Genomic DNA, 20,895 nt, shown 5'->3' on the forward strand with positions numbered 1-20,895 from the left:
GTTAGATGTCATTAACCAGTTGTTACTGGTAGTATTTCACATGCCAAGGAAAGTTACTGTTCTAAAGTTATTGTTCTGACTCCTTACTGTGTATCTTCTATGTGAATGACAGACTTATTTTCTTTGCTACCAGTGTGCATAAGTAGAATAAAGAGAAACTCCCTTACACATAGTTTCCTGTGGCGAGGTATTGTGGAGAGCTCAAGCTTCTACCTGAAGAACACCTTCTAGCACCAGCCACCAACCCCACTTAGCAGTTCCATTGTAGTCTACTTACTGAACACCTTGACTAGTGTAGGTGCCTCAAACACGTTGTCCTCAGTCACTAGCATGCACACAAATCTCCTTTCATCACTGATCTTTGCATTGTTGATGGACAGAGTATAGTTTTCTGAGAGGCTCAATCTGTCCTTGTATTCGGGTACATCATCATACTGAACACTTTTCTTTGTAGAAGATCTGAATGCAATAAATACTGGGGAACCATCGGGCTTTTCCTAAAAATCAAAACAACAATACATGTTGAAAACAAACATAATTCATATTTCAGAATACTATGATTTCTTTTGCCATATAATTCTATGTGGACTTTTTTTTGGTGTTGCTGCCAAAGAGCAATGGTTTTTAGGCATCACATAATTCTTTGCTTACAGAAAGAACAATTACACTTCACATGAAATGAAGCTATTGGTTCACTCATAGGTTCATAGGAGTGGGTGAAAAATGAAAGGATAAGGCTCTGTGGAGCTCATCTCACACCTGTGGGACATTGGTGGCTTTTTTGAAGGGGCATGGTGTAGTCTTGTTTAGTACACATCTAAAAAGTAGATAGAAACAAACATAAAAATACAAAAACTAATCCAGAAAAAACCATCAAAGTCATCATACAGTTGAGCTTGTCATATTGTGTTAGCAGTACTAGACATCTATACTTGAAACATGCATTGCTTTAATCCCCACATGTTAAGTGTTCATATCTGCCAGTTAGCATTGATGTGGGGTCCTTTACACCACATACTCAGTTTTCATGAAGGAGCAACATTCAGCTTGGCAAACTATCCTCTTCCCTAAATGAGAAGCTGATCAACCAGTTTTTCATCTGAGGCTTAAAACTTACTTTGAAAGCTTTTCATATGGAAATATTATCAAGATAATCTGTAACTCAGCATAGGAAATGATGCCAAGAACACTGGTCCATACAGTGTCCTTTTTCCTCTGGTCTCCAAAAGTCACCTTACCTAGGAAGCAATTTAGTCTAAAATAGGGGCCAATTATCCCCTTTACTTCATAAGGACTTTGAGAACATAAATTATGAAAAAAACATGTTAAAATACATAACAAAATTTAAAATTATAAAGAGGCTTAGTTTGCTTTACTGTGTTTTAAAGTAAATATTAGTTGTGATTGCAAATATTTAGGAATCCAAAAGCATTAGTAAGTGTATCAATAATATTTGTCTTAAATCTTTAGTTTTAGCCCACTTTCCAGTATTAGACCCTGCTTTAAATTATTCCTTTATTATAAGATATTTGTTAACACAATACCTTAGGTTTTCATACTCATTCTCTTTGCAATAAATAATTGTTAATGTTTGAGTGCTTAGTTACATGTCTGGTGCTTTCTCTGGGTTATCTGTGATGTGATTAGTGGGTTCAATATCCGTAGCCAACTTGAAGGCAGAACTGTAGTCTAAGTCTCACTTGTAGATTAGCCAATGAGGGTGGCATTCTGTAAGATGATTTCCTAAGGTCCCTCATCAACCTCATCAGCGCTGGCATTTGAGTGTACCATGGCTGCATTATGAGTACACTGTAGTGATCTTGAGAGTGGTGAGAGTTCTGTCCCACTCTTTGGGGCAGATGCTAATGAAGAATCTGAGGTGGGGAGACTTTGAGGGGTTGACAAATATTGTCTCCATTTATGGGGAGTCTACAGTGATGACGGGAAACTAGCTATCTTCTTTTGTTTCCTTACTTTGAATTTGTCCAGCTCGTCTGCTTTTCTTCCAGCTGATGACATTACATTAGAGTATGCACTCTGTTTCTGCAAATCAACACTGACTTGAGAGTCACTCAAAGGCATCCCATTAATTTATTACTGGATCTTTTTGCTTAACTAACAATTTGAAAGTAGCCATCATTGATTGGCTTCTTGCACTCTTGAGTCAATTAAGTTTGTGTGGAATCTCGTCCCTATGTTGTACTTAGATGTGCTATTATCACACACTTTTATTTTTTTTTCTCTAGACTGATTCCATTTATTTTGATTGTAAATTTAGTTCAGTGGGTGCATTACATCATAGACACTGAGACTTGGAATCTGAGCATTTCGAATAGACTCTTTTTTTTCATCATAACTCCTCCACTTGTGTAGAGAACTAGAAAGAGTTCAGAATTACCTGGAGTGACCCAAATATGAGCACAGAGATGCAGTATGCTATGTTACCACCCCCCTTTTTTTTTTTATGACACTCATAAATGCATAGTGTGGCTGGGGTGTTGAATCCTGGAGTTGTAATAACTGACTTCTTAAAGCTATTTGCTACCTACCAAGTACTAGTAAGTATTTTCCTATGAGTTACTTACTTAGCCCTCACAACAACATTGTGAAGAAGATATCTCGTTTTCATAGCAAGAAAATATGTGTAATTCTTTTGTTCATGGAAGACTCTAGACCCTGTTAATTTGACTTGAGAGCCCACATTATAAAAGGCCACATCAGTTCTCCCCTTGAGGTCAAGCCTAGGTACTTTTGACAAAATGTATTTAGTATGGTGATAGCATTTAGTATAATATATTTTTATGGAGATATTTTAGGTAAAAATGTTCGTGGTCAAATAAATCTAACAAATTAATCCAACCAAGGACTCATACAATTCACAGTGTATTTTAACACACCTCCTGTTCTGAGAAATGACGTAATAAACGTTAATTAATCATGTGGTAACCAACAATGTTCCCATATGCAAATGTCTGCAAATATTCAGGGACTAGGGAAACGTGCTTCTGTGTTCCAGGAAATGTCTGTGTATTTGAAGCTTGTTCGCTGCTGTAAGTCTCTTGTGGCTCTGTGTCGGGAAATTGTACCACAAAGACACCTTTTATTGATCTGTGTTCAACAGAAGCATTAATCTATTAAAGTTCACTGGAGTACCGCACCCATCTACCAGGATCTCTATTCTCCACTTCCAGACCCACCTGTTACACCTGACAAAATATGATGGAGTTAAGTGTAAGCAATGGATAAAACCAACAGTGTTAAATGTACAAGTTGCCTGTAATATCCACACACACTTAGAAGATTTAGCAACAGAAACAAAGCTGTTTGCATCCCCCATGAAAATCTGCATTCTCTAGGTAGTGATACACCTTACTTTTGTAGTAGCTGCATTTCACAAAAACTAGTAAAGAGAGAGTGCTCTCTTCCACAACACTGTGCTCTACACTACCCTGTTCAGACTTCGCAACTCTACCTTTTCCTCTGCCTCCGTTACTTAAGTGTGGAAAAATGATGTAAAATTTTTGAGATATTAGATGTATTTTAAAATAGAATTAATGCTACAAACATGAATATTTTGACATTAAATACACTAATTCTTTTTATATAAGTATATGCACACATGAACATTAGCATTATGTCAGTATTATATACTCATATACTCTCAAAAATGCGAGAGAATTTGAAGGCCCAGGAGCCTTATACTTACATATTTCCATTTGCCAAACATGAGGTTCTGAGGTACATCGAGTCGGCAAGGCATGACAATGGTATCTCCGTAAGCTGAGTTGACCGTGTACCATCCAAGGCCTTTGGGTAGAAGAGAAAAGGAATTTTGAGTATTGTCCTGAAGCTATCACAGAGAAACATGGGGAAATTTATAAGCCAAGTATGTTCTTCAAAGTATTTACTAGGAATATATTCACAGAAACACAAGGCTGCACTATAAGTAACATGTTGAGAGAATTTTCATTGAGCTTACTATCAAATTTACCTCATAGAAAATTAAAATTAAGTATCAAGAGTTGAAAAATAATTTAAGCAAAAGCAAAATTCAACTTTACTTGGATGGAGAAAAGACAGTATTCAAATAGCTGATTTTATTGGCAAAAATAAAACTATTATTTTTTCATAAAATATTTACATGGTAAAATTATAGAATAATAGCCCTGGCAAAGAGTTATTCACAAAGAGGTTAGATGCATTTGGGAGTCAACCTAATTTAAACTGCATTTATTAATCTAATATAAAAAAGGAACAGGTAAATTCATTCTTTATTGATAAATGTAATAAACAATTGAAACATGAAAAGAATAATTTTGATAAAGAATATAAAATATTTTTCATATCTGTTCATAGTCATGGTGTTTTGAAAATAACTTTAAGGCTTTACAGTCACTGAAAGACAAATACAGTCTGCTCTTCCCACAAAAAGGTCAATGTGAAAATATAATAGAAATTACGGTAGCCTGGAAAGGTTAATAGGAAAAAGGAGGGTAGAAGGGTAATACCAAAAAGCTAATTAGAGGGGTAATCTCCATACTCTGTCATATGTTTTATTAAGGATTGGATGAGAGGAGCTTGAAATCATGAAATAGTTATGAAAAAGTAGAAATACCCATTACCCTGACTCCATCAGAACATACTATATACCCATATTGATATATCTCATCCTACTCTGTAAATACGGAAAACTCTAGTGTGCTAATTATAAAGAAAAAATCATCTTGGTAATTACATTGGCAATAGTGGCCAGGAAACATCTCGGATACTTTGAAAGTTGTTTAAAGTTGAAAAAGTTTAAGTGTGGGTGCCCACCCGATATTCATAGATAGAGCATGAAGGGGCTATTTTAATCCGCAGATGTTATTTCGTCCAGCAGGTGGTGCTAAAGGGTAAAGCTAAGGCAATCCGCAGCGCATAAATAAAACCATCTTGGGACTTTATGAACAGCCACACTGGTGCATGCCAACCTTCACTGTTACCCATTAACTGCATAGTATACACAAAAGCTTTACACAGAGATCAAAATCTCTCATGGTAGTAAAAAGAAAGGTGACAAAATTCCTAAAAAGAAATTGGTTAAGGAGGCTACTTCCTTTTTTATAGGTGTCGCTATGAAAAAATTCTGAGAAGTAAATTTGTAGCACAAACTATTTTAACATTTTTACCACTGTTAATATACTAGCTGGGCATGGTGGTGCAGGCAGGCAGATCTCTGTGAGTTCAAGGCCAGCCTGGTCTACAGAGCATGTTCAAGGATAGCTAGTGCTGTTGCTCAGAAAAGTACTGTCTCAAAAAACAAACACACACACACACACACACACACACACACGCACACACACACACACACACACGCACACACACACACAAAGAAAAAAAACCTACAGCAATTACAGGATATTAAAAACAGAAGAAGTGAGAGTATATTTATTTTCATTTGGTATTTGATTTGATAATGAAGGCATACATAAAATTGTTCACTTTACACTCAGTATCTGTTAGGATAACCTTAAAACTTTCCCATTTTTTTTTTTTTTCTGTTCCCCATGCTCAAATTACTACTCTCTTTGACATTAAACCATATAAATCAGAGGATCATAAAAGAAGTCATGATGCTTTGCTTTTTAGATTTATCTCCTTTATTTTGCAGCACCATGGATTAAACCCAGGGCCTCGGGCATGCTAGGCAAGTATTGTACAAGTGAGCATGCCAGCTCTCATGCTGGGATTTTAGATGAGTGATTCCAGATATGCATGCTTACATGGAGTGACCTGTTCTAACTCATGAAGCTATTCTGTTTTTCTATCTCAGGCTCTTGAATGGGAAATCTTCACCATCATTTTAAGTAGTGGCCAGGCATAGATGCAGATCAACCAAGCCACAGGAAACCTATGACTTCACATGTTGGCGTTTTCATTGTTCTATAGTGAGGCACTTGAATATGATGGTGAATTGTCATTTCAGCTTCATCTGTGTCAGGGACTATCCTAATCAGCTCCCATCATTATCAAGTCACCTTCCTTTGACAATTGACACTGGTTCCAATGAGCCAAGCAATGCCAACAGTTTGCAGAGATCAGATTCCAATGAGGCAAATCATTCACGGGGTAAAGGGAAGTAAGCAAAGGCCTTTCCCAAAATGTTGATCATTGCTCTTTTCAGAGATGATTTTTCTCTTCTACCCTTATAGAATATTAATGTGTCCTACTTATGCCAGGTTTTATGACAGGATTTAAGGCTGTGTGAATCAGAAGTATATCTTGTATTATTAGCATGATCAGAGCACAGTTGTGGCAGAGAAAGGAACAACCAGTTTTAAACTTTGTATCTAATACCAATGCCTGACACAAGGAATTTAGTAAAATGAATTCTCATTGGAATATGGTGACATCATTTTGATTTTGCTATCTTTGAAAATGAGAAGGAACTTAAAACACAGAACTTTGAGAAATTCTTTCTCCTATTCTAAAGGTAGCAACATTATAACTCACATGTGTAGAGAACATGGAGTTTGTCCTCCGATGTTATTTACTGTCAAAGGAGAGGAGGAAAGAACCTAAAAGCAAATATAGTTTGTGGTAGCTCATGTAGCACTATAAATAAAAGATCCAGAAATTGATATTGGGGTTCAAACTTCAGATCAGAAAAGCAAAGTAGCTGGGCAGTAGCCCTCATTCTACCTCAGACTGAAAGATGATCCTGGTTCCAGAAAAAGATTGCTGCCTGCTTCTCCTCAGTGTGGCTGAAGAATCCTGAGACTTCAATGTCTTCCTATGCTCAAGGTAGCTGGAGAATAAATAAATGCCTGCCCTGTTCCTGTTTTAAATACTTCTTTAATGCTGGGATTAAAGGCATGTGATCCCAGGTCATGAACTCTGTTACTCTTCAATCTTGTGTAGGCTTTGGTGGTCTTGAACTAACAGAGATGCCTCTACCTCTTCATCCTGAGTCCTGGGATTAAAGGTGACTGTGTGTACCACCACTGCCTGGCCTCTATAATTGAGGCTGACTTTGCTTTCTGAATCCTCAGGCAAGCTTTAATAAATCATAAATAATATGTCACCACAAATTCATGTATGAAAGTTCAGGAAAAAATGAGCTTAAGCCTCTCTTCTATCTCCAGTGAGATTAAGAACTATTTCGGCTCTCTGATTTACAAATGATACTAGAAAATGTCCCCATTCTTCTCAGATGGCCACAAGGCCCAGAGTTGCTTTGTTTTGAAAATTCATGGATCACATCTTATAGTGACAATGCTAGACTGAAGTCAGTCAGGGAGGACTCTCATGAGAGAATAAACACAAAGGAAATAAGACCCATGACAAGAATAAGGACAGCAGAGAAAGGCCAACAGTCACAGACAGGAACCTGGTTCCCCAGATGCATAGCAGAACGAGTGCTCAGACTAGCACCGGAAGGCATAATAGTGCTTACTTTAGAATCAATTTTCAAGTTGGCTACAGTCACCAATGTGCATGTGCTAAGTGCATATGACTCCCAGGTTCATCTGAGAAGAGATGAAAGGCTTGCTCTATGGAAGAGCTAATGTGTCTCACGTGCTAGAGATGCAGTAACTGCAAAAACCACTGTGATCTGGTGATGAATTAGCATCCTAACTCCTAGGGATGTCTTAATCTTCTAGATGTCGGGGCAGCAAGGACTGAAGAACTTGCCACTCTGTGGATTCTGTTTACACCTTTTGCAAAATCTGAAAATTGAGATCAACTTACTGGAATATTCCTGCAGTTTTCTTCCTGAAACAGTCATTGACTAAATTGTTGAGTTTTGTGGTCTACATATTATTGGGAACTACTGGAAATAAAAATTGTCTGTCACACATTCTACCTAGAAGCTGAAAATACAATCTAAAATAGAAGACTATGGCTCTGCACTGTACGCTCATGTATGTGCATGATAATTCATGTGTATATGTATGTGTACATGCAATTGCATGTATATGAATGGGTGTATTTATGTGGAGAATACAGGATGCCATTTCTTCAGGTGCCATTCATCTTTGTGTGACCTCTTGGTGGACTGGAACTCATCAAGTAGAAAACTCAAGTGATAAACCCACCTCCACCTTCCCAGTGCCAATATTACAGACTATAAGTGCTCATATGAGCCATCCTACCTAGTTTCTCCTTAACCTAGATCCTCAAGCTTGCAAGGTAAGAACTTAACCAAGAGACACCTCTCCAACCAAGTATGTGCTTTTATGTTCAGCCAATGTCATATCTGCACCTGCATTTTAACTGGGTGAGGAGTGTCTGTATTAAATGTGCTTTGAACATTCAAGATATTTTGGTGAATTATAATTGCTAGAAAAAATATGACATAAAATTACATAAAAGTTTTATGCCTGAGGAGCAGGGTACAATTAATGCACTTTTTATAAAGTGCTATCAGCTAAAACCAAACCAAACCAAAACAAGCAATAGAAGTGGAAAGAAAATAAAATGGGATAAACAAAGGATATAAAAATCTCTTGACCAAAATATCCTGATATATAAAATCTTAAAAAACAGAGCATAAAATGCACAGTAATTATAGTTGTGTATTTCTACAGATAACAATGGAAAGCAGATATCTATATCTATCTATCTAGTGTGTGCACCTAGTGTATATACATATGTATATTGATATATACATAAAAGTTAGGAGGATATATGTATATATATAAAAGTTAGGTGCACACTTTTGACATTCAACAGAAACAATTATGAATGTAATGATTTTTAGCACATGGGTGACAAATGATTTTTCTATGTAGATGAATTCTAAAGGTCAGAATGATTCTATTCATATTGCTGATGGACCTCAGGCTCTGGTGTCACATTCCAAGCAGAAAAACAGTAGTGTAGAGGACAAGATGAAAAGCAGATCCAGTATAGCTCTGCATTCTGTAATTCAGCGTGTGCAATTATTATTTATTGCTCTGATATTTTAATAGCATCATTGCCCTTAGAAGCACTTTCTGAGCTCTACAGCTTTGTTGGGTGTCACGAAAGGGTTAACCAGAATTATAATGGGTTCAGCACTTGTAAGGTAAGAACTAAATTCCAGTTTCACCAACATTTCTTACATATGTGAACAAATGAATTGCTGGGGGAGGGATTAGATACAAAGATATTTGTCATTAAAAACTACCTTTATTCTTAGTCGATTCATTTTGATATACTAACCTTATTAATAACAGGATATGTGAAACCCTAGATGAAGTGTAACTACTCTGTAATATCAGTTTAGAGCAGTGTTGGTTACACCTGACATTTAATCAACTTTAGTTGTAAGAAGACTGGACTACATATTGTGAGGTGTTTAACGCATCTCTTGACACTACCTATATTCCCCCATTATGAAAATTCAAAGCCTATATAAGTGGTAAATGTCCTTCCATATGCAGAATTACCTCAAAGCCCTTCCACTGGGGAACTTGGTTTAAGCTGCAACTATTGGCTTCCTAGATTCCAAGAACCTGTGGTTATTAATGAAGAATATTTAAAAGTAAAATAGAATCTTAATGGAGGACAAAATAATGATTGAATTAACGTGGACAGATATAAGATATTAATGATATAACAAACATAAAAATATAAATAAACATATAAACTATTATATGACAATGGATCACAGACTTTAAAATTTGATTTTCAATTTTATGGAAATGACAGATTATTTTTTTTACTCCACAAACCAGTCAGTATGGGTCAATATCATGAATAAATTATACATATTATATATATTTTACAAGAAAATATATATGTGTAGTGGAATAGAAATCTTGAAAGTGTTGGCCAACACTATTAATTATGACTCAGTCACTGGAAGATATCCATCTCAGAACTGCTCTGGTAACATCACGTTAAACTTGAATTTAAGATTTTCTTTATACTCATATATACATATATACATATATATATGTAGTTGGTCTTTATTAATTTTACACTGTTCTCTTTTGGGGGCCTGCCACCAGCTCCCAAATAAATATAAATAGACATGGACACTTATTCTTTTTTATTTATGAATGCCCAGCCTTAGCTTGGACTATTTCTAGCCAGTTTTTTTTTTTTTTTTTTTCTTAAATTATCCCATCTACCTTTTGCTTCTGGGCTTTTACCTTTTTCTATTTCTGTACATCTTTCTTCCGTTCTTATTCCATGTCTGGCTATTCAGCTTGTTGGCTGTCCCCGGGAATCCTCCTCTCCTTTTTTTCTCACTCCTTGATTTCTTCTTCCCAGATATCTACTTCTGTTTATTCTGTCTGTCAGCTCCACCTATCCTTTCTCCTGTTTCACGATTGGCCATTTATTCACCTCTGTATTAGATCAATCAGGCGTTTTAGACAGGCACAGTAACTCAGCTTCACAGAGTTAAACAAATGCAACATAAAAGAATGCCACACATCTTTGCAACCTTAAACAAATGTTCCACAATATGAACACATGTAACACACCTTTAACTAATATTACACAACACATGCATGTAAATTAAGGAGTGTATTTATGTGTGTGTTCATGTGCATGAGAAATATAAGGGGCTATTATTTCAGGTAATTTGTAATAGGTGATAGATGGGAGATGACATCTAGTAAAATGTAATGTCGTTTTGACAGAGGGAAGAATTTTACCTCCCCTCTCCATTCTATTTTGTCAAATTCCCTTCATCTAACTTAGGTACTTAGAGGTTAACTAGGAGTTAGAGATCAGGAATCCTTGCTCATAGTTCACCTTCAGTGTTGCCTTTCACAAGAGTCACGTCCTGTCTCTCACATATGACTGAGCTATACCTGTGAATAAGAAAAATAGCACTTTTCCTATCCTTTTTCACTCCACTTCCCATTATTTAAAAAATATGTTATATTAGACATTTTAGAGTAATGATCAGACCACTAAGGAATAATACTTGGAAGGAAACGACCATTCCATAAAATCATAAATTAACATTAGTACCTGAGATTGTAATTTAAGATATGTACTCTTCATTTTACTTGCAAAATTGGCATTTTATAACGCTTCAAGTAGTTATCATTCTAGGTCAACATAATACTCCCTATTATGTGACAGGTCCACATAAATGAAATTCAAAGTCTTTTTTTTTTTTTTTTTTTTTTTACTGGGACTTGTACTCCTGTGTTGAAAATTACCTTTTCAGTCTGCTTGTACATATGCATCACAAGTAGACATGGACTGGCATATAATGCTGCATAAGTCAAGATTCCTCTACCATTCTAGGCTTTTCCCTATCGCTACCTCATATTTTTTTTTTTAGCATTCCTTGGACCCATCTATTTTTATTGATGTTCTGTGCATCCTTTAAAGATTGTCTATTCATATACCAAGTGTTTTTTAAACATCTACCTCAGGCAAAGTGGTACTTCTTTGTGAAGGAAACATATAAATGAAATAAGGGGGCTGTTTCGTTGGGGAACATGACTGAATTAATATTAGGTACATATCCACTAAAGTATGTGCTGCAGGAATGTGCAAAACAGAATCCCAAAAATGAGCCCGGGGATGTTGGTTAAAGTGCCTTGGAGGACATTCCATTTGACTGGACCCTGAATGAAGGGTTCAATAAGTGGGAGTTAAGATTTCCTCAAAGGTGTGTCACAGGAGGAGGCAGCCAGAAGTGCCAGTGACAGGGTTACTTCTCTCAAGGCAAATTCATTTTTTTTTCTTTTTTTTTAGTCTCCACTGAAGAGACATTTGATTTTCAGAAGGACTAACACAGGCACTTTCACCAGATTCACAAATGCATAAGGTTTCTCTAACAAAATGCAGCAGATACTGGAGACTGTTACTTTCTTCCATCATCAACATTTGCCTTGAGTTTCTATTTGGAGCAGGTTAAAATTGTGAGTGAGGATTTTATTTAGAAATTACCCTAAAGCAACATTTTAAAGTTTTTTTGGGATTATAATTATCATTGTTACATAATTCCCCCTTTGCTTTGTCTCTCTCTGATACCCCCAACAGCTCTCCTTCATCTCTTTTAAATTCATAACCTCTGATTTCATTAATTGTTGTTACATGCATACATGTACACACACACACACACACACACAAACATACATATTTCTAAATATAACCTCAGTCTGCATAATATACTTATATGTATATTTTCAGATCTGACCACTTGATATAAGATAACCAACCAATGTGTGCTCTTCCCTAGGGAAGTGGTCACAGATCTTGCAAGAGAACCTATAATTAGTACCTTACTAACCCAGCAAAATCGCGAACTACTTTCTCAAGTTTTGTTCTTATACCGCCAGGTAAGTTAACAGGAAGTAAACTTCTCTTTGCAACATAAACCATCATGTAAAACCATAATCAATCAAAATGCAGAGCTGTGGGGTCCAGTCTCAATGACTACATCCACAAAACAACTCCTACACCTACGGCTTGGGGAACACTGTGGAAGAGGGAGTGGAAAGACTGTAAGAGTAGGAGGTCCAGGGAGTTTGTTGTAAGAATGTCTTCTAGGAATTTCAGAAGCTATACCCACAAAGTTTTACTAAGATGATTGCCTAAACATAAGCTGAACAAGGACAACAAAAATAGGCAACCAAAGATCATGACACCTCAACCCTACAAAAGTAACTACTGGCAACCAAGTAATGCTCAAAAAACAAACACAGTGTAATTTGTGAACCATTATTTTCCTGCATTGAGAGCTGCCTCCTGAACTCGCAGTCAGGACATAGATTTTTCTGTACTTACAGAATTTCTTAACTCTGGGGTCCAAGAATAAACTTTGAGGCATCCTTGAGTCCTCTTAAGTAATATTCAAATGTAATTTAGGTAACTGAGTACTAAAATGTATACTTTGTATCTAGAGGATATAAATAATAAATCAGATTGTTAAAAGGTAACTCAGATGAAGAATAAAAAGTCCAAGTTCACTCTAAGCTGAAGTGAACTCAGGGAAGCACAATTTGCTAGTATCAAGTATAACATGTTCTTCTACCTAGCATTTCCCTTGCAGGTAATCTCTCCTACAACACTGTTCGCATATATCCACGGTTACATATAGCAGCATCACTGCAAATGTTAAACACTGGAGTAACCTGAACGCATATTAATATAAAGAAAGAATCTATGCAGAAAATTCTCTCTCTCTGAACACCTTGGGAAGAAATGAGAAGAAATAAAATATTTTTCTTCATTATGTAAAATATTTTGTTTTACAATTTTAAACTATCCAATCATTAGTTTATTCTTTGAGCAATGGGCAGCCATTCGGTGCCAAATGCTTTTGAAAGTAAGACAAAAGATGTTACACAAACATGACTGAACAGGACTAAGTTAATACTGTTCTTTGCCTGTGATATATATATATATATATATCAAGGTAGGAGATGTTTCCATTTTAGTTTTCTCTCTAACCAGAGAATTATTTGATGGCAATTCCCAACATTTTATTTTGAAATTTTATGAAGCACCCTAAGGTTTGAAGAAACATAATGATCATGTTTGAGCTAGCTGGGCTTGGTGTTGTACACATATAATTCCAGAGCTTGGGGACACAGCTAAGATGATACAAGCTGCATCACAAATTTTAGGCTAGCCTGGCCTACGTAAGACCCTGTTTTCAACCACATCCCCAAATAATGTACAAGCTGAAGTCCATTTATATAACACCAAAAGAAAGTCTGAACATCAATTATCCCATGTCTTTTCTCTGTGTTGGACTTTCCAGAAGTCCACATATTATTTTTCTAAAAGGGAAATCTAACTTCAGAGTTTGGGGAGGAGAACACTGTGGCGATTTGAAAGGACTGTTGAAAAATGCTCACATCAAATGAAACTAATTTAGCTTAGAAATTATTTAATGGACTATAATGTATACATACACACAAAACCTAACAGATGTGAACTTACTTTTGGAATGTTATTAATGGCTCTAATATTTTAGTGTTGGCTTCCCCCCCCCAGTAACTCCACACACATAATTTGCTCTGCAAATGGAATGATAGTCCCACAAGCTTGTGCCACTATGAAATCCCCATGTTACAAGTCATCACTCATTCCTGAGAGATGAGTACTTGATTAAACTATAATTAATTAAGGTATATAATTAGAATTATAAGCTATATAATTATAATTAAGCTGTATCCATCTCAGTGTGCCAAAGTACAGGTTCTTCAACCATTGACAAGCTTAACCAAAATCACTTCAGTATTATTCCTTTGTGGGTAAGGGTTACATAGTGAACCAAAAAATTTAGATTGTGTATATAAAAAGTATAACTACTTTAATTTTTATTTTAAAGTAGATTCTTGTGAGTAAAGAAAATAAATAAGAGAAATGTTTAAGTATATTTTCTTTAATTTTGCACGTTACTCACGTTAAAAATAAAAGTTATGTATGTGGTTAGAAATTTATAGGAAAAAAATAGACCTATTTTTTCCTAGACTTAATGTTCTACTCAGAGACTTAGCCAATTTAATGACAATAATTAGCAAAATATTACTTTCTATCAATTCTATCAATTCATTTTCTCATATTATATTGTTCCTCTTTGAATCATAGGGACTTTATTTAGTTAGTTTAACTAAAAAATAAGTGGAAGAAACCAATATTAGTACAGTTTAGATAATGCAGACATTTAGGGTCCATTACAGTGCACATTTTCTCATCATGAAACTCCAGGTTTAACTGGGTATGAGTATTGATGCTGAGTTATGAGTATGTTAGTGGACAGAAATCACATTTTTCTTGTACAATTCACTGTGTAAGTTGTATTAAAACTGTGGATACAGTTGAGTTACTTCAGCAAGAAGAAGAATAGCAGTACTGTATTCACAAAAACACCATCAACAAGAATGCCGCCCCAAGGCTTCACAAAAGACTTTAAGTGCATCATCTGAAGTAATGGAAACTTCTGGAATTTAGAAGAGTCTGTCTTCAGAAAGAGTTCATAGTTATTGTGACATGATTAAGTTTGTTTTCTGCAAATAATTTAATACCATGACAACAAAGGACATCTTGATAGGAGAAAAATCAAAGGTCTCCTTGATGGCTATGTCAAACTCCCAAACAACAAATTTCTAATAATCTTAATAGTCTTCAAAGTGCCATAAAATATATTCTAAAGAACTGTTTTCACCACTGTTTTCACAGACAGCATACACTAATAAGAGCTTGTTTAATTGTATTGCATTAGCATTTGAAGAAATGTACATTCTCATTGGAATAACAGACATAACCAATTTTATTTTTCCATTGAAGTAATGAAGTACCAAGGCTAACAAGTGAATTAATGGGATTCTAAATGAGCTTAGTAGGTTTCTGCTTCAGGGTTGGTGGAACAATTTTGCTTGGTGTACTGGATTTTGCACATTTCACAGTAAGTATCTGAGTTGGTTTGGAAAATGTTTACATTGTTTGAAATTGCTCTTCTTTTTTCCTCATGCATCCTAATTCCCATTACCTGTATCTCCCTGGGCTATAGAACTGTATAATCACACATGATAAATCATGAAGGTTAAAGCTATTTAATAAGATGATCAACACAATTGGTGCAGCTTGCTGGCTGATTTCCAAAACTTATATTTGTGTAAATTACATGCTTTTAATCAACATGTCTTGGGACATTTTCAATATAAGTTAAAGTCTTAGGAAAAAAGTTATGTTTCTAAGACATTTTCCCTGTTCCTCACAAACTAAGCTCAAATTATTTTCAGATTTGAGTATGAAAGAAAAATGGGAAAGATATGTTTTTGAAAACAATAAAAGAACAGGAAAGATAAAATTTTTAAAGAAATCTAAAACATTAGAAAGCATTATGCACTATGAGAATTTATATGAAGTTGAAATCACTTTCCCATCTTAAGATGGCTTGTGTGGCCTCAAGTACTGAATGGGAATGGAAAGCATGTCCATTGTAGCTTTCCTACAGTGGAGCTCACTGGGGCAACACTGGGATACATGAACTTGGAGATATAATGCTGACATCCATTAATATTTTAACAATAACTTTTCATATATTCCATTTTCTCTGACAGTCATTATTCTTAATTGATGAGTGGGAGGAAAAGTGGGAAAGAGAACAGGATAATTTAGGAAGGTGATGAGTAGAGTAGGAAATATAAGAAGCTCTATTGAAAGGTAATTTTATCATTTGTAAGGGTGTCAGAATAGAGAACTGCTGCAAGATGGGTGAAATCTGCCCCTAAAGTTGCCTCCAGCTTTAAAACTTTTCCTAATTCCCCAAAGCTTTAACTCTATGAAAACTTCACCTTTGGGTCTCTGAATTCAGTTATCGTGTGTGTGTGTGTGTGTGTGTGTGTGTGTGTGTGTGTGTGTGTGCATCTCCTATGACTAAAAATGTGACTTAATGTCCTCTGCCTTTAAGAATGCTTACACTCTGGTTATTATAGACAAAGAGCCAAAACAAAAGCAAAAGTAGGGAAAGGAAGAAGTGTGTAGAGGAATGGCCTGCAGTCTGTTGCACAGCAGCCCGAGCATATGGACAGTGCTAGCAAACCCTACCCATGAATTCCTGTTTACCAGGATGTGCCTGCAGCTAGCTATTATTCTGTTAGTTGTGGTATACATTATTTGTCATCAGTTTTGTAATATGCCCAAGTTGAAGCCATGCCAAAATGAAAGCTCTTATTTTTTCTTTTGTTATTTAGGGTATAGTTAGTTGTGTGAGTATAGTTGATGTAAAAATGTGCATAACCATTTAGCTTCAGGAAATGTTAAGTCACCAAGTTGCTCTGGCTCTTTACAAAATCATGCATGCTAATGCCACACTTTCAGTGAGCTGTTCCCAACAGAGGGCTGAGTGGAACAAGGATATTAAAATAGCAAGTTCATCAGATGGGAGTTTCTCCTATGTTGATGACTATCTAGTTCACTTTTCAATGCCCCATGACACTATAGGGTGCAAGACAATTTAGAGGGCCTTTACTCAGTCTTCTGGCCCTGATTTTTCACCAAAGGTTAAATTTACATATCATTCTAATGCTTTCTCTAAGACCCTGAATGTGGGTCTCAATTAGAAGGACTGGGCAGTCTAGGACACCTCTGTCAGTGGAACAAGGATGTATCCCTGGTGAAGGAAAGATCTTAGGATCTTCCCCATGGAGAGCTACTCCCTTAGCCTAGAGACATGGGGGAGTGCCTAGGCCCTACCCCAAATAACTTGACAGATTTTGATGATCTCTCCCAGAAGGCCTCACCCTCCCTGGGGAGTATGTGTAGAATAGGCAAGAGAGGGTTTGTCGGGGGCATGGGAGATGGGAGGGAGAGGGAACTGGGATTGATGTGTAAAATAAAGAAAAAAATAAAAAAAAAAAAATGAAGTGGGGAAAGGCTGCAAACAGATACATTTACCTAGAAGACTTAGTAAATGACCCACAGGAATATGAAAAAGTGCTGAATGTCCCTAAGAGACAATAATCAAAACTACAACAGAGGACATCACCTCATAGCTATATGAAACATAAAGTATAGTGATGACTATAGTTAATAACCTTTCTCTAAAATTCTATATTGTAGAGATAAAATATAGAGTAGATATCAGATACTCTTTCCACATGCCGGACCAGTCAGGATATGAGGTACATTTGAAAATATACATGCATATATGTATATATTTATATGTATCAACATCCTGTCACATGTATTAAGTTGTACAAGAAAAATATACTACATAATCTTAAAATGTATTAAATAAGAGCTATTTTCTAAGTTGTAATATTCTCATGCATTGTACTTTTGGGAGAGGAGCTGGGCTTCACAAATGTCCAGTGAGATGAGTAAAGAGGCTTGTATAATGAAAAGTATCATGACACTTCATTTGACTAGTAGCAGAGCATCTTCTACACAAAACCCAAAGACTAAATCAACATCATCAAACCAGAGCATGATAGGTCCAGGGTTCAAAATAAGAGTTCAAGCCTTGCTATCACCAGAGAATAATCTAATGCCATTAATTCATTTTCTATTACATAAAATTCATTCATATCCTTCAAAGGTATTTAAAAAGTTTTATACATTTATCCCAAAATAATTTGAAATCTATAGATGTAAGAGCTTAAAAAGGGTTTAAGCTATTTCATTTGATCGACTTTCTCAGTGGGATGAGCACATATGACAGGAAACTTAAGTTTTGCCACAGGAAACTCATCTAATTAGAAGGCAAGTCAGAACCTTTATTTGACCAAGCTTTAGGCATTTTCCAAACATGAAGCAGACAGGTAAGAAGGCATTCAAATGGGAAAAGGCAGTCAGCCAACGAAGAGCCTGTTATGCATTTATAACACCTATAGTAGCAGAGAAAGCATAGCTGACCACTGTGGTAGAATATTATTTTAAAGTGTGTGACTTTTGTTTATTCTGCATTGTGTAACTGTGCAGCTGTGGTTGTTTGTCCATCTGTAACACTTGATCATCTGATGAAGAGCCGAACAGCCACCCAAATAGTGAGGCAGGAGCATGGATAGCCAGAGAAGGAATCCAAGGGTCAGCCACCCAGTTACACAACAAGTCATGGAGTAGAGACAAAGGCAGATGTACGGGAATAGAAAAGAAAAAGCCCAGAGGCAAAAGGTAGACAGGATAATTTAAGTTAAAAAAAGCTGGCAAAAAACAAGCCAAGTCAAGGCCAGGCAATCATAAGTAATAATAAGACTTCTTTGTGATTTATTTGGGAGCTGGGTGGTGGGCCCCTTAAAAAGCCAAAAGAATAAAACATCGCACAACAGACCACCACAAAAATCTCTGAAAGATCCAAATGATAAGCTTAGGAATGGATCTAGAAGTTTCGAGATTCAAAGCTTACTGTTATTCCTGTGCATCTGAAATACTACCCATGTTTGTGTCTTTTAAATTACTTTAAATTATGTATTCTCATATAAACATGCACAAATCTATCTTAGAAACTTCAGTTTTAATTTCCCATTCTGAGAAGCAACCAATTGTCCTTCTACAGTTGATAATCAGGCTGTGGGACATCTACCCAGAGACATATTACTCAGGACTGAAAAGGGATAGCCAGGCTGCTATGAAAAGACATAGAGCAACCTGAAATGTAAATGGCTAAATGAAAGAGGCCACAAGAAAAGGATGTCTAGTTAAGGCACAATTCACTTATGTGACAGACATTGTAGATAGAATGAGACAAAGCTAAGGAAAAGATGAAGAGTAGACCAGTTGACACTTGTTCCTGGGAGGAAGGGAGGAATCATGGAATAAAAGATCAAGCACAAGAGGTTTTGTTTTGTTTTGTTGTGTTGTGTTTTGTTTTGGGCTGTAAAATTCTTCTGACATCATAAGAAGCACAAATGCTATAAAATAAGCATCAAAATCCTAATTGTTTCCCAAAAGAGGAAAACGTAAGTTAAACTATGGGCTTTAGTTAATAACACTGCAGCAATGTTGGTTTATCAATTCTAACAAATGTGCCACATTAATGACAGGGGAAACACAACATATATAATTTCTTTAGTGTTTGCGAGATACTGGTATTTAGAGAGTCTCATCTAAATTCTTTTGGTCCTGGGGAGTGAACCCTCATTCCCATTTCCAGGCAACTTGGCCAATGTTGACATTCAACAGCCTCAACATCTTTCTGATGGGCAGGTCCTGCCTGAGTGAAGCTCTTTAGCTGCTGTTTTAGGAGGATGTTTCCCACATATTACCCATCCCACTGAGGTGATAATAGATTTGCCTTAGCTTTCCATTTAAAAGACACAATGTCTTTGAAAATTTGCTCATGGGTACTGCTTAGGGAGATAATGATACTTGAAATTCCCCTAACTGGATATTATAATATTGCCTCTTTGGCACTGCTATTTTTAACAGCTTTTAAAGACAATGGTGTCATTTGGGTTAAATAAAAGTTCACTTTTCTTATACATTCAAAGCATGCCAGGTTATAGACATGAGCTATTAAGATCCCCAGGAAGAACTTCAGGTTATATCATGTTTTGTTTATGAATCTCATCTGGAAAGAACTAAAATGTCCCCCAGGAAGTTATTCACTGGAATCAAGCAAACCACAGAAAGAAGAAAACCCTTGGACTCTGCTAATGTAGTTTTAAAGTGTTTTCTGAAGTAACTGAATTCTTCACATATAAATACAATAATTCTTACATGTCTGCATACACACACACACACACACACAATGCCTTCTATGTCATTAGCATATCTTCAGAGACTTGTTTACTCAGAAATCTGTCAGTTTTCATATTTGTCTTTTATTGACAATGGCTTCTTCTTCCTCATATAAAATATTCTGATTAGAGTTTCCTTTCCTTTTACCCCTTCAAGTTCCTCCCCACCTCATCTCCCATCCAAACTCACTCTCTTTCTGTCTCTCAATAAAAAGAAACAGGCCTCTGAGGAATAATAGAATAAAATAAATAAAATAAAAGTAACACATCAGAGTTGGACAAGACAGAAGGAAAAGAGCCTAAGAATAGGAAGAAGAATCGCAGGCCCTCTTTTTTCACACTCATAAATCCCACAAACATGTTAAACTGGAAGCCAAAATATATATGTAAATGATGTGTTGCAGACCTGTGCAAACTCTATGCATGCTGCCTTAGACCCTGGAAGTTCATGTGAGCTTTGTGAATGATTTAGAAGGCCTTGCTTTCTTGGTGTTCTCCCTCCTCTCTGACTCTTCTGCTTTCTGTATCCTCTTCTGTGGTCAACTCTAATTTGAGAACTTGGAAGATGTTCTACAGAAAAACTGTCTAGCCCAATATCTCTATGAACAGCTATCAATTAAAAAAATATATGCTCTATGAAAATAATGCATAGATTTTAATTTCTAAAATACAGTATAGTGGAAGTTTGCTTGTTGTTGTAACATTAAAAGATTTCTGATTTAAGATATATGGATAGAGCCCTGAAATCTATATAGAATGGGGA

The 20,895-nt window shown here is 36.0% G+C and overlaps 1 protein-coding gene across 2 annotated transcripts in view; it reads right to left on the minus strand.

The window, feature by feature from the left end:
- Alcam (activated leukocyte cell adhesion molecule) overlaps positions 1 to 20,895 on the minus strand; it is a 178,372-nt gene that overhangs the window by 41,844 nt on the left and 115,633 nt on the right. For both annotated transcript variants that reach the window (XM_051191610.1, XM_051191609.1), the window contains exons 2-3: positions 3,707 to 3,807; positions 278 to 497 (exon numbers count right to left, since the gene is read on the minus strand). In XM_051191610.1, the coding sequence (XP_051047567.1) occupies positions 278 to 497; positions 3,707 to 3,807 (321 nt within the window). The remainder of the gene's footprint in view (positions 1 to 277; positions 498 to 3,706; positions 3,808 to 20,895) is intronic.

Source organism: Phodopus roborovskii, unplaced genomic scaffold (assembly GCF_943737965.1).
Source record: "Phodopus roborovskii unplaced genomic scaffold, PHOROB, whole genome shotgun sequence".
NCBI lineage: Eukaryota > Metazoa > Chordata > Mammalia > Rodentia > Cricetidae > Phodopus > Phodopus roborovskii.